Source organism: Anser cygnoides, chromosome 1 (assembly GCF_040182565.1).
Source record: "Anser cygnoides isolate HZ-2024a breed goose chromosome 1, Taihu_goose_T2T_genome, whole genome shotgun sequence".
NCBI lineage: Eukaryota > Metazoa > Chordata > Aves > Anseriformes > Anatidae > Anser > Anser cygnoides.
In genome coordinates, this window is record NC_089873.1 from 180,070,935 (window position 1) to 180,086,448 (window position 15,514).

Genomic DNA, 15,514 nt, shown 5'->3' on the forward strand with positions numbered 1-15,514 from the left:
CAATGTCCTGAGTTGCACCCAGACTCTTGATGAAGTTTTCTATGCCCATGCGTCTCCCTCTGCCTCACTCTTGGTATACATGAAATAAGGATAATGATGTAAAACACTCAGAGCTTTACTGACAATAAAGCGCTACCTTAAGATTCTTGGTTAGGTGCTAACAGGCAAGTAGCGTATCAGTTGCAAGCCTACAAGAAAACTAAGTGCTGAAATAATCACCATCTCTGACAAGAGACATCTTTCCTTATGCTAGGAAAGAAGAAAAGTAATGACAAAAATCTCTGTTAACATGAAATTACAGTCCTCCTGCAATCCAACCTGTCTCGGTAATGTGTTGCATTCAGCAACTCTCAGATTTAAAGTAAACAGAGAGGAGAAAGGCACATTCCAGCACAAAGCTGAAGCTCCTTCGAGCAAGAACTGAACACACGCACTTGTTCTCTGCTTCTGCGAACGGTGCATACCGTTCTGGGACAAGGACATGGAGGCATCTTACTGTTAAGGCAATACTGAGCTTCCAGATGAAGCATGAAAAAAAAAAGAAGTTGCTGACACCACTGATCCTACTACACAGAAATAGCCCCGATTTCCTCAACATTAAAACAACTCCCCTTCAACCACATAATTCCATTTAGTACTCTTTTCTTCTTCTATTTCATTACTATATGCACAAACCTTCTGTTTAAATTCCTCATGTTAACAAGCCTCCCATATATCTCAACTGACTAAACTACCAAGATTTATCACTTGAGTGTGATGCACTGAACCCCCGACAGTATTTCACTTTTGAGGGGAGGGTGCTCAGAGGCATAACATATGGCATAAAACCACAATTTGTTTGAAACTAACCTTCCACAATTCAACACAGTTACCTGCAATAGGAATACAGCCAAATTCCCAAATACATTTGCACCTTCAGAGAGCAGAGCCCATGTGGCATTGCAACTGAATGCCACATTTCCTGCCCTGACGAGGATCCACTGTCATTGAACAAAGTGTACTGGAAGAGCTATGCTAGGAATTTTTTTTGTCAAGATTAATAAACACGAAATATCAGGTACATTATCATTTTCATAAAATTTCCAGAAACCATTAACAAAAGCAGTGCACTGAGATGAACTCAGCATTTTAAAAAAATAAATAATAATTTGTATTCTCATAATTCGATTTTAGATCTAAACCACCATGGAAAGCCATACAAAGTTTCTCCAAAGTATAATTAAAGAAATTATCATGCTTTTCAAGCACAGTGAGGTATAAAAAATGTAGGTTTTATTTTCACTGATAAAAGAACAAGCAGGGCAAAAATAAGTGCCCGCTTTCTAGAATGTCAGACATAGTTACGACAGAAGCCCCATTAACAAAATTCCCTTGTGTATGACTCATTTTTACTTGTCACTTATAAAAAGAAATAAGAACAATTTAGATTTTATGTACCTTTAATTATTATCTTCCAAGAAAAAGCCATTGGCCGACAATAGCAAAACAAATTAATGTTTTTTATTAACGTACAAAATGGAGTACTTCATATTGAGGCTGTATGTGCGTAACATAAACCTAAAAATCAAGGACATGAAAATGGAAGGTAGCCAGCAGCACATATCCTATACGTTTCTACAAAATGTAACAAGGTTCAAAAAAGGACTTAAAAAATCAGTTTAATTTGGTAAGACAAAGAATACAGTATTTTGGTATCAATTATGTGACAAAATGACAAAGCCAGGGTTTTGTAGGTACTTAATACACTTACATTCCTTATTGTGTTACCATTTTATTCTATTTTTACAGATTCTTAAGGCTGTTTTTAAGCCTAGAATAATAATGCTGAGTATAGAATAAGTTATAACATCCCTAAAATTCGCTGTAAATTATAGATATGTACTTTCATCATTACTGAATTTTACCATAGTTGTTATCTGGCAGAATAACAAGAGCAGAAGCTTACCCTACACATATGATGAGCTAGATAGGAGTGTTATTTGCAGTACCAGTAAATGAAATCTAACTGCCTCAGTTCCCTCCTCTTAGTTCTTACTCCATTGCAAACATTACAAGGGCTAAGTGACTCCAGACATTTTCAGGGGAATTTCCCACTTACCTGGATGGCCAAACTATACCTAATCTTAGTATAAAGGAATTGAGGTAAGTATCCTGATCATATTTAATTCAGTATTAGTTACTATAAAAACACTTTAAAAGATTGGACATTTTGGTTTACAGATGAGCACAAATATGCAATTATATTATGTTCATTTGTTTTACACCAAGACATCCTGCATCTACAGCACAATTTTTCACACGGTAAAACAAAGACTCACCTAAAAAACGTGCTCTGTAAGTAATGCTTATACTCTCTAAATGCCTCACAAAGAAGATATAGTTTACATGGAGCCAACATAACTTAATTTCACTAAGGGAATAAAACTTTGTTCCACAGTAAATAAACATAAAACTTAAGAATTGTGGTATAAAAATTTCCTAAATAGAAACTGCATTAAAAAATGTACTCAAGTATTAGAAAATGATTTTATTTGATTTGATTTCATTTAGCTACTTTAATATTTAGATTTATAAGCAAAATTGTGTACCTTAAATAATCATACTATTACGTACGTGAATACTGATGAACAATAATATCTCAAGCATGACATAGGCTCCTTGCAGTTATGATTACTATACAAGAGAAGCAACTAATAATACATGTAATATTTGCTAAAGAATTTCACTTTTAGTTGTAGAAACAGATTTTAGCTAAAATCCCATAACTCTGTACAGTTCCATTTTAGTTAGTTCTCAATCACTTTTTCCTTCTTATAATCACTAACTAAAAAAGTCTTATTATTTGGTTCTACCACGTTTTCACACTCTCTTACTTTTCCAGTCCAAAGAACTGAAAGAGATGCTGTTGTTGCCACACAGAGCTAACATTTATGTTGCAGGGAAGCACAGATTAACCAAAGCGTGTAATAAGGACTGCCAAGGTACGGAAAAGTGGAAGGCAGAGGCATTGTTAAAATTAACACATTTGGTATAGCACAGAAAATCAGAAAGCAAAACAACACAAAAGAAATGTAAGTAAGTAAAATGGTTCACAGTACTCATTCACCTAGACAACCAACGTACTTAGTTCATGATCAGGATGATAAAATAAGCGTAGGAAATAGTGATTAAAAAAAAATCCCTTTAGTTTATAGCTTAAGAAGCTATGAAAAGTAGTAACACAGAGCAGCACTTCTCAACTGTTTGGCCACCTTCCCGTGGAGCTCACAAGGTACGGGAAGTATTAGTACAGTCTAAAACAGAAACCCTTTCTCCATGGGCTACCTTGTAAAAGCAAGGAGTGACACATGCCATAGGACATCTCTGGTACCTTACATACCTGGCAGGAAGGTGTCACGGCCTTGTGCCTGTGGGAATTGGTGGGAAGAAGTCCCTGAGTCAGGTGCAGAGCTGTCTGGCAGGCCTCAAACTAGTCCCTGACTGAACACAAATGAAATCTCCCTTTCGCTGTTCCTGCTACACTTCTCAAAAGACAAACAGGTCAATACGTGTTTATTATTTATGCATCTGAAGTTTAGCCTAAATGCAAAGAAGTTGCAGAAAGATTCTACGCTTCAGAAGGAAGGACTGCATTTCGCAAAGAGGAGAGTTAAGGAACTAGCTGAAACACGGCGACAGTAACACAGGTCTACTAACCCACGGTTATTACAAAACAAGGAATGTCTGATGAACTTTGGCACTATTGCCTAAGAATGCAACAGTATAAATCTCCACGTAGCAGCTCCTGCCTTTTCTGACCCTGTGCCAGGAGCACTCACTGCACACCTGTACTGCCCCAAAACACAACAAAAAGAACTACCCACCTTCCCATCCAAAATACAAAACACACACACACACAAAAAAAAAAATCACCCTGCAATTTCCTTGGTGTCCTCCTCAAAATGTAATAGAATGAATTTAGACATGTTGGAAAGCACATTCACTTGAAGTGAACGACTACACTCAGATGCCATCTTGCAGGCCCAGTAAGGACAGGGACTGGGATTTCTCAGCATGCGGCCATCTCTAAGCATAGCGTAAGACCTACGTACCCGTTTAGAACAGTATGTGTGCTTGGGTTTGATCTGAAAATCTTTCTGGGTGGAATAATCAGTGGCTTTTGTTTGTTTATTTGTTGTCTGATTTTATTTTAGACATCCAGCACCCCATATGTGAAATAGTAAACGACCATTCTGGATCCACAGTTAAGAGTTGGCCCGTACTGCGCTAGGAAATGCCACAACCGAAGCCTGACTCATTCACTGATCCACGGTACAAAAAGGAAAAGCTCAGAAGCGTGTAGTCTCAACAAACAAAGAGGAGGAAAATACAGGTGGCTATGAACAGTTGGTATTTTTTAATAAGGTACCGAAACATAATGTGAATCAATTTTAAGTATACATAGGCACATTGCTAATTTGCATAGTTAGCATTGACTTTGGTTAAGTATTTGATTGTACTTTTTTACTGTGTGATTGTACTTTTAACTGACTTCTCATTAACTTGATGGATTTTGAAGATCTGTACATTTGCATACAACAATAATATGAAAATCTGGAAATACTAAATATCACAGTAGAAAAATCTCATACGCATCTCACATAGCAGAAAATTCCTAAAAAATATAATCACGTTGCAACTGAATAATAATCTTAAACTGCCACAGTTTTATGATCAATTTGAGATTACTGTAGTATTTTTAGAAGTAATTGATGGATGAGAAAAAATGTAAGCATACATGTGTCCTTTTACCATCCCACTGACTAACGTGACAACTTACAGTCAAAGGTAAGGGATTCCTATACAACCTGCTGAAGCAGAGGTATGGTTAAGACCTCAGTAACGATAGCCTTCCCCAACACGCATGCTTTTTCAAAACACATTTCTTAGATAATTTCAGTAAAGACAGTGGAGTGGTTAGAGGATGTAAAAGTTGTTAGAACAAAGCCTCGATACCAATTCACATGGAAAAAGATTCTTACTGTAGTTCTGTGGAACAAGTTCTGGGTTCTTCGGTGTTTTGAGTTTAAAGGACACATCTCCAATAGTGACAGCATCACCTAAAAAAAAAAAAAAGAGAGAAGAAAAGTATTTCAGTTCCTAGAAACTCGCAAAGTGTAAAATATGTTTATATTAAGTTTACATCATAAACCTGCTATTGTAAGGCTGACTACGTGTCCACAGAGCAGCATCTGAAGTGTTTGAGAACTAATGAGGCTCTGCTGCTTTCTGGTAGATCAGGTACTGGTAATATTTACATTCAATTAATGTTCCTTAACTTTTCCCTTTCATTGTTATAACCATAACTTACTGTGTTGGGAGCTATGGAAGTCAAACTCGCCACAGAACCCTCTTCCAGATACCATTGCTGACTTCTTTAAATGAAATCCTTGCCTGGCTGCAGAAATAGCAGTGAGAAACACTTTTAGGGATGATAATTTTCTTGAGTATTCAGGCAGCCTGAAACGGTGTCTCTTGGAGGTACAAAATGATATATTCATACCAATAGGGCCTTCCTGCATGCTCTGACTACGCAGCAGTAGAATTCGGCACCTTTTCAAGGTTTGAGAGGTCTTGAGCATTTCTTGCTCTGGATTTCACTAACACTAAAGCACCTGCCATTTTGTTTACCGGCCACTTACTAGGACCTGCCTGTCTTATCTGTCTTTCTGCACTGGCAGGCTTGAATTAAATTGCAAGGCATGCCCTGTGTACTTTCTCATGGAAATCAGAACTGAAATCTAGTTTGCAGCCAGGAAATGGGCGAGCACCAAGAAGGCAGCGGTCACACAGAAAAACATCACTACAGCCAAAACCCATGAGGCCAAGAAAAGGAGCTGCAGAGTGGTAACAAACTCAAAGTTTTCTTTTTTTTTTTTTTTCCAAGACCATCTGGGCCATGCAAACAAGTTCCGAATTAAGACCACAAAGCTAAGATGACTCCAGAAAAATGATGTTTTTGCCATTCCTGTTACTGGAGATAACACCACCTTCACTGCCTAACAGGCACTGTAGTGTGCTCGTGAGGATGGAGGGGATTACAGCGACTGTGCTCTGGGTGCAGTTTTGCCACAGCACTCTGATTACACCACCTTTCCATGAACCGAGGCCAAGTTTTAGAACTGTTTATGCTCGTGTTTTTCTGAGAAATGAGACGTAGGAAAGACGTAGCCCGTGAACAAGATCCAACTCCACAAATCCTTTTGTAATTTTGTCCGGCAGCATCCAAGAGGACGCAGCTTACAGTTGCCTGCGTCCAGCACTGCCTAAGGAGTCAATGAGTTCAGAAGGCTAATGCTGGAAACAGAGAGGGAGATGCTGAAGAGAAGGCTTGTCCAAACTGACAGAGGCAACCAAAACTGCTGCCATGCATACGGCTGCTCTCCTTTCAATCACCAGTGACTATACTTGTGCACTCCAAGGCAGTTCTTCACTGGCGTACACAGGTGTAACTGCAGATCTCACAGGACTGAGAATTCAGACTCTGATGCTATCCATACCACCCATAGGAAATGCTACACATGTAGGACTAGGTTCATACAGCCAGCGAGGAATCACCTGCAGCAACAAACAGGAAGCGATGAAGGAAGCACTGCAAATGATTTACTCCCAAATTCAAGTGCTCAACAATGCCCCTGAGACTGGGATTCACAGCCAGACATATATGCCTGCAACTGGGCTTTTATGTAGCCCCCCCCAAGCCCCAAAACTTAGCCCACCATTTTTTTTTCTATAAAATATTGACAGAAGATGGCCAGCTGGCGGTTGTTCCCGCATTTTATGCAGTGATACAGTGCTCAAATGGCTCTCCAGAAAGTGGGACACAATAGCAATGCTGCCATATAAACGACAGCCAAGGATCCATCCCTGGTCCTAAAGCCAAGTGGCACCAAGCAGTGCCCCCCCTCCCTGCCTAGAGCAGGTACTGCGAACTGTTACATATTTTAAATTAAATTAAATTTAACTTAAAGAGCTGCCAGACAAAAAACACATCCACCACAGGGAGTAAGAAACACTGCAGGCTTTGACACTCCCAGGGTTTTGCCCACTTCTCTGAGTTTTAAACCAATAAATACTACTTTACAGCACAGGCATTGTCTCCCAATCCCTTTCTTCTGCTGCAGCTCCATCCATTCCTTCGCGCTGGGAAACAGCTACAGGATCTACCAAAATGCCTCCAAGTTGAGGAAAGCATCCTAGAGGACCACTGCTCCCTGCAAAAATTGATACCTCTCTCATTAGCTCAGCTCGGAAGAATTTTAACGTTCTAAAAAGAGCAGGTTGCCTGAGATATCCTCAGCAAGTTAGTGCCAGTTTATTTTCTCACCATTCCCCAGCCAACATGCGAGGAGACGAGTATATGACTAATTAGCTTCTAGCTTGAATCACCTCAGCTCCAACTGTAAATACTCTTTCATGCAGCCTTCCAAAACACAGGCGGGACAAGATGCCAGATGCCAAAACAACAAGGTGTCAGACTCCTTTAATACACTGCAATGATGATATCATCTACACAAGAGAGTTTTAATCACCTATTTTATTGGCACAGTACTGAAAAGCCTTAGTTGCTTTCCTCTACTCTAAAAAAAACAAACCACTTTAATTAGGTCTAGGTAAAAAATGGAGAATGCATCTCTTCTGGTTTTATTTATGTCAGACCATAAGATGTTAATCCCTGGCCAACACATCTTATCGTTTCCAAAAACTCAACAAGTATTCCAGCCATCAATGGACACTACGTATTTTACTGAAAATTGGGGTGGAAGGGAACTACAAGAAAGAGGTGGAAAGAGCTAAGCACACCAAATCCCTAACACAAAGTGCATTTGGCTTCTGACGGTTTTGTTGCTGCCTGGAGACAAATGTTACCTCAAACTTGCATCTGTCCACAAAGCAAAAATACTAACAGTGTTTATGAGAACTTGAAGCAATAATGAACCAAGACAGCATAGTCTCTCGTCTTAGCTAAATGAGCACAGGGGGGATTAGCCCACTAATCTTATCACACGCTTCCACCTGGGCTAGATTTTCTCGTCTCATTTGTTTCTCCTGTACCTATTTTTAAATCTCACGTTTGGCTATTCCATTTCCACTGCGTTTCCAAATTCTTTGAGCAGAGATATCACCCCAGATAGGCTCTTCCCAATGTTTCACCAGCTGGCAAGGAACAGACAACAGCCTGCCTGGTAGAACTGTGGTGTTAAAATCAGCAAAATTCACAATTTGGGAATGTGTATCCCAAGCGATTTGTCTCTGCTGCAAATTACGGAACACCCTATAAATACTCCAGCCCAGCCCGCAAGCTCCTGCTGCACTGTTGTGGACAAAAGCTGTAGAGGTGGAGAGGTGACAATGTGCCCTGGTTTCCCATCTCCCACGCAGAAAATAGTAATCTTGGTTATCACGATCTTTGGGGAAAACAGTGGGATACAAGCAGTGCCCGATGACAAAGAGCTATGCCTGTTAAAATAAAGCAAAGACAAATAAACCGGAATTTAAAGGTAAGTGGGACATCCCGTACAGGGGGTGGTCAACGTAAAGACGCAGCAGGGAGTTTAAGAGCAATATGGGTCAGCAATTGGGGGCACATAAATACAACGACCCAGTAACGGGACCTTGAGGAGACTCTCTGAATCGCGGAGATATGAGAACAGCCTCAAAGCATGCAGGGACCTCTTTCTACTACATGATTGGATAGGTCTGCATGAAATCAGGATTAACGTGTATATGCAGCTAGCCAGCCACCACAACGCACTGAATCGAACACGCTCTCTTCTTCAGAGCTGTGCTTTAGGTAGGTAACAATATGAATACACGCATCTGCTTTTTCCCCATTAAAAAACAAGTGCTGTGCAGGTGAATTCAGGCCTCTCTCTTCCCCTCAGTTCACTGAACGGGAAGGCACCAGCTCTTGCTCCAAGCCCCCGTGGCACAGAGGCAGCAGCCGGAGGCTGGCCGAGCCCTTTGGCAGAGCATCGCTGCGCGGACGCCCTGGGCTCCTCCCCAGCATCTCCCACCGACTGCTCCGGTGCACAACAGGAGGACTTGATGGACCTCTCTTCTCACCCACCACAGATGTTTTTATGTGACCATCCACCTGCATGGAGCCAGCAAAAGCATATTAAAACTGGGAAGGTGCTAAGGCTCGCTAACACTAATTTCTGTGTGATTAGATCACACTTGTTAGAGAAAGGTTCAATCTCTAAATTATATTCAACTGTATATTTTCAGGTCTTAATTTCACTATAATACGAAGGAAAGAAAAAAAAAAAACAACAGATGTTTTCAGCTGGTATTTATCCAGCACATGTGCATAAGAGCACAGAAAAGGGTGCCTGCCCTCATCCTTGAGGAGCCAACTTTCTTTTAAGAAACAGAAACACTTTCAAATCATATTTTTCCTCAACCTTTCTGAACGCTTTCTTCAGGAAGAAAAGAAGCCATGTCTACACAACTTATTTCTCTCATTTCATACTGGCTCTTGCTGGGCATCTTCACGGCTGCAAACGTCGTACCCAGTCACTGGGTAACATCAAAACTAATCCTGCATCTTTTGTGGGTACTGGCAGCCTCCGAAACACATCAGTGTCACAGACAGAAACACATTCCCTGCACTCACCAGGTTTGCTCCTGCACTCTTGTCACATACAGATGAGGTAGAGCTTACCTGGTGCCTGCAGGCTGACAGCACTGAAATAACTGGGAGTCTACACAACAAAGCCTATCTCCAACTTAAGAAAAAAAAAATCTCATTTAAGTTGCCTTTTTTTCTGAACAAAATAAATGGTTTCTCCTTTATTTCTAAGAAAAGGAAATAATGACTTCAAACGTAACATTTGAACATTACCCAATTTTTACCCAACATTCTTGTAAGACTTCCTAATTTTCTAACTTTCTGATTTTTCAATTACCTACTTTAGACTAATGGTCCTCGTTACTGAGTTAAGTCCACAGTGTCACTAAAACAAAATCTTTGCGCTTACTCTAGGAAGTGATCCTTTTCCTCCATTTCTGTGTATTTTTTGAGGATCAACAACGTGAACGTGGAAACTTCTCTGACATCTAGCCCTGACCGAAGCTTACAATCATTTCTTAGCCCAGAGCTATTTCTCATTAGGGCGAACAGCACAACCTAAACGTAGGGACACTGACAATGCTCAGTTGCAAAACTTTTAAGATGTAAAATGAAAGTTTTACAAATGTTTAATTAAATGAGGATCTCACGAACGCTTGATATGCACGTTTCAGAATATGTCCTAGCAGTATGCTTACCGTGTCAAAGAAATGCTAAACTCCCCATTTCATCAGTTACCAAAAAATCTTATAAATGCTGGTTGAAAGGGACTCTTAAGGTCATCTTCTCCAGCTTCCTGCTCAACATCAGCTTGCGACCAGACTGGGTCAGATCCACTTTGGCTCTGTCTGATGGAGTCTCAGAACCCTTCAAGGATGGTCAGTCCACAACCCTTCCAGCTAACCTCCTGCCCCGCTGCACCACTGTTGCAAGGCTAACAAACCCAGCCCGCTCAGCTTCTCCTCACCAGCAGGCGCTCTAAGCCCCTAACAATTTCCTAAAATAATCCTCCTGCAGACTTCATCAGCTTCTCAAAATTTGCCTAGAATTAGGGAACCCACGACTGGATATGTAATTCCAGGTGTGTCTTCAGGAGATGGACTCTCCCTTGCACTGGGCTACGTTAGGAGGAGCAGGGGCAATCTGTAGTTTGCTTTATTCTCTATGAGAGTGCAGCATCAGCTGCAGCCCCACATCCTTTTCAGCAAAGCTGCTACTTAAGACCAGTGGCAGGACTTCACGCTTCTTCTTAGACTTCTTCAGGTTTCTCTTGATCCAGTCCTCAAGTTTATCTAGGTCTTTCCGGACTCAAGATCCGCAGCCTGTCAGACAGGAGGGATTTTGTCTGTACATACTAAATGGTACTTCTTTACAGTCCTCTTCTGTTGCCTGTCCTTATTCTTTACTGCATTTTTGTACGCTCCTTCTTTGTGCTTTAGTTCATTAGAGGTTCCCTCCTTGGCCAAGCGTTTGCTGCTGAAATACCAGATCCTCCTGCGCTGCAGGATCATCTGCTCCTGAGCTGTCATTAAGGTTTCTTTAAAAAAGGCCCACCTCTCCCAGGCACCTGGTTGTTATCCGAGGGATTCTGCCTACCAATCTCTCAAGTAAGCGGAAGTCTGCGCTCCTCGAGTCCAGAATCCTAGTTCTTCTGCTCTGAGCTGTTTTGAAAAGTTCCTATTTACTGAAAAGGTAACAATTTAGACAACAGAGCCTTCAAAATTCACTATGGCATCTCCCACGCAACTATTCGGGAAGTCCCTGAGTTTGCCAAGCAGGTTCAGCTTCAGCCTTCTGGACTAACACAGGCAGGACTTGCAAAACACATTGACATGTACCTTGATTGTAATAGCTGCTAAACGGGAAAACTTAAATTTTGAACAACTGCCAAATATTAAAACTCAGAAGCTATTTACCGACATTTACTCATGAGAACAACTGTGAAAGCCTACCAAAGACCATGCATACCCTGAAGGTTATCTGCATGACAGCTCATCCCTTTCTTCCAGCTATATCAGTGGGTCTAATAGAAGACACATTTTTTTGCCACCAACCTTTCCTCTCTTAAATGTTAGAATAATTTTAAATAACTCAGGCATGACTCCACGGACAACTGGCTTTAAAAGTCCCTGTTTCCATTCACTGCCTTCTCAGTTGTGATGGTACAGCAACCATTCGTAAGGCCTTGCTGTAAATCAAATAAGTACAACTGAGGAGGCACTGAACAACAGCATGTACATTAAGAGAAAGAAGGAAGTGTTTCAGATGGGTTTCGTGAATGAACAAGATATTGCCAGCACCACACTCCCAGCTGTCAACATTTTGAACTCCAACAAGATAATGACCCAGGTAAAGTCAGAAAAGGGAATGTGTATTAACTTCCATCATCAATCACATCGTTTGGTTTTGGACAGTGATAGACCTGGAAAAAAATAATACAAAAATCTTGCTAAACACATTGTCCCATTCACAGTCTTCTTTCAGATGACAGATTTTTACCACGATCACTTAGATCTGTATACTCCTGATTAACGTTACAGGACTTTGAAGTCCAATCCAGTATTCACAACTGACTGTGTTAGACCCAGCAAACAAAATCTCCTGTACGTATTATTGACATCTTTTAGGCCTAAAACACAGCTATGATTAGAAAATGGAACTGACCAGGTTTTGGAGAGAAAGCAAACCTGGACAGGAAGAGCTGCAGAGAACAGTCAGTGAAGCTAGAGTATATCTTGGTCTACACAAGCAAAAAAGTCTAAGTTGTTGTAAACACGTGGAGCAACAAAGCATACGAGAGACTTTCCTTTGCCTGTAATACCATCTATATTGTCTGGTCTGATTTTTTTGACCTTTTCCTTTCTCACCAAAATCATCACTTGTTTCCTCCAACTCCTTAAGGCATCTCTGATATTGCCTACTTTATCAGAACTTTTTCAAAAGTTTTGCACTGCATACAGATAGACAGATGCAAGTAATTAAATGCCAGTTAACCACGGTCCAGAGAACTGCACTTTGCTCAGCTAAAATGTATTTAAAATAATAATTCACTACAAACAACTCTGCAGTCTGCAAGACCTTGATTTTTCTTCAGTCTTTTGGAAGGAAACATGAAACCTGCATTAAAAAATGAGTATCAGAGAGACATCCTTCCGTGATAATTTACTACTATAAATCAGGTTTCCCTAATTAACTAAGTTGTGCAAGCCCAAACCCTTCCTAGCTACTCCCATTACCCTTCGGTCACTGTGTGCCTCAAAGCTTTACCACTAAATAGCTCCAGCAGTTCCCCCATAGCAAGCAGTTCCCCAGGCACCAGCAAGCCAAATTTACGTTATCAAGACAGAGCTGAAAAGCTGAGCACGACTCCTTCACATACAACAGGACAAAAACAGGTAACAGTTTCTCCCTTAAAGGGTTTTAAGAGTTTAAACTTCACAGAGAGTGTATCACACCTGGCAGGGATGTCAGATCCAAATTACTGTGTATGCAACAATTTGCTGTTTACCTGACTGTTAACAGCTTCCAGCCCTTTAAAAATATTTTCCTTTTCAGCAGGGAAGAGACACGCAACCTCGACCCTTGTTACAGCAGGACTTGCAATTAGAGCAGCCCCACAGAAATAGCAGAAATATGTATTGCATACAACACTTGACACCATCTCTTCAGATCCTCAGTAGCCTCCGCGGGCCGACAGGGCTTACAAGAGGACATGCGAGCATCTTTAAGATAAAATGGGGAGAGAAAAAAAAGCACAAAAAGAAAACGAAGAACAGCATTCCTAACATCAAGGCCCCAAACCACTATCATGACTGAGATGTCTCAGCACTTGAGAAAGCAAATAACTCTAACATCACATCTTTTCCTGTCTCTAACTACAGGACTGTCTAGAGCTTTGAGGCATAAGATTTAAATCCTCCTACCAAAACTATTACCATCATTAATTGTAACTGGGAATACTTTTCTTATTCATACACGTATCCAGCATATTCATGAATATTGCTAAGTTACAGTCAGTTACGTCCCAAAACACTGAATTTTACGGTACTGTATGAAGCACCTTTAGTAATATTGCATTTGCTACTGTTTCATTTCACTGAATTTCTCCTTGTTCATAATGTTAGTCATCCCTGTAATGGGGTGCAAGGACCTGATGCACCTTCTTCAGGCACAAACTGTTAACTTGTTCCTTTTTATTCCTGCTTTTTAAAGATAAATAACCCTAGCTTTTTTCAATATCTTTCACAGATAACATATTTTTATTCAACAAGCCTTGAAATAATTTGGTGGTTATCTATTCCTCAGAGGCTCCTCAAGAAGGAAGCAAACGCATGCATGAGAAAACGAACTAAAATCAACTAATACACAAACTCAAGAAATAAAAGTGGAGGCAAATGGTATGAAAGGTGTGTAACTAAGAGCTTTAGCGAGTGCCTGGCCACCAGAGCCTCTCGGCGATTCTGTTTTGTCCATGCACGGCCACGCATCATCCCTCTATGTTTAGCAGTTTTGATGCTTTTGGCTTTCGTCCCAAGAAGTGCCAGCTACCCGTGGCATACGTCCCCGTTCCCGAACACCAGCCCTGCTCCGCACAGGGCCGTGGTCACCTGTCTCGGAGGGCACCAGAGGATACCCGGGGACAGTTCGGGTCAGCCTTCCCAGCATGGGCGAGCTCAAGGTCAACCCCAGCGCTGTTACCAGCGTTTATGGGAACCCTTTCCCAGAAACTCAAACACGCATCTGCCTTGGGAGCCCTGACAGCAGCTTTGCCTTCGTAGAGCGCCAAGGCTGCAGGACAGGGGCATGGGATGCACTGAACTTCTTGCAGTAGGGGCTCCTCCTGCTTCTCCAGGGGTGACAGATTTTGAAGGAGAAGCTACGGAGAGCCTCTGCCCGGCACCCACCACCGCGAGCCCCCAGCCCAACCCTCCGGGCTTCCCCGCGGGCTGGGGGCACACACACCCCCCGGACAAAACCCCGCCGTCCCGGGGCAGGGGGCTGCGGGGCACCGGGTCCCGTCCCGGGGGACACCCGTTAAGTTACCTGAGCCGTGCAGCGCCCTGAGCTCCGGGCGGCCGGGCCGCGGCGCCAGCACCTGCCGCAGGAGCAGGCGGACCCTGCGCGCTGCGGGGGCCCCGGCCCCGCCGCCCAGGCACAGCAGCTGCCGCTGCATGGCCGAGGGCAGGCCGCCGGGCCCGGCCCGGGCAGGGCAGGGAAGGGAAGGGAAGGAGGGGGGAAGGCAAGGGGAGAGGAGCGCCGCCGCACAGCGCCCCGCCGGAAACTACAGCCGGGCCCAGCGGCGGCCGGGGCGGGCGTGGGGGCGGCGTTGGGGCGAGCCTGCAGCGGGGCAAGCGGGGAGATGGAGGGCTGCGAGCGGCTTGTGCCCTCCCTGCAGGCCCTCCCAGGCCCTGGGGGGATCCCCCTGAGCCTCCTCGTCTCCAGGCTGAGCAGCCCCGGCTCTCCTGGCCTCTGCTTGAATGCGAGGCGTATTCGCTTCTCCACGTCCCTTGGGAAAGGGAAGGGCTGCTCCTCTGAAAGCAGAGGCCCAAGTCGTGTTGGGTGGACTACACAGGTGCACCAAAGCGCAAAAGTGCACCCTAGGAAACACTGGACAGGGCTACTCTTAGAGAGAACTTAATCTGCGTTGTCGCTTTCAAGCAGTTAACCATGTCCTACAGCTTCACAAAGAAACAGTTTGAAGTTTTTAATCAGAAAAGACAGGAATTTATTAACGCGAAGCAAGGCATTAAAAAAAAAAGAGTGCCAATGTATTAGATGGCAGGTTTAGGTTTGTGTTCAGTAAGGGTGGTTGGAGTGCTAGCTATGAGAAAGACATGGTTTTTATATGAAGTGGCTGAAGTCTGTAAAACATTTAAAATGGAAAAGTTTAAAACAGTCCGG

At 42.6% G+C, this 15,514-nt stretch overlaps 1 protein-coding gene across 3 annotated transcripts in view; it reads right to left on the reverse strand.

Moving 5' to 3' along the window:
* The window catches only part of VWA8 (von Willebrand factor A domain containing 8), a 197,553-nt gene extending 182,698 nt beyond the window's left edge, over positions 1–14,855 (reverse strand). The window contains exons 1-2 of one of the 3 annotated variants that reach the window (XM_048047696.2): positions 14,657–14,854; positions 5,022–5,099 (exon numbers count right to left, since the gene is read on the reverse strand). In XM_048047696.2, the coding sequence (XP_047903653.2) occupies positions 5,022–5,099; positions 14,657–14,786 (208 nt within the window). In that variant the 5' untranslated portion in view covers positions 14,787–14,854. Of the gene's footprint in view, positions 1–5,021; positions 5,100–5,350; positions 5,421–14,644 lie in introns of those variants that run through there. The other 2 variants (XM_066988216.1, XM_066988225.1) reach the window with 2 other exon arrangements.
* Between the last annotated feature and the right edge of the window lie 659 nt (positions 14,856–15,514).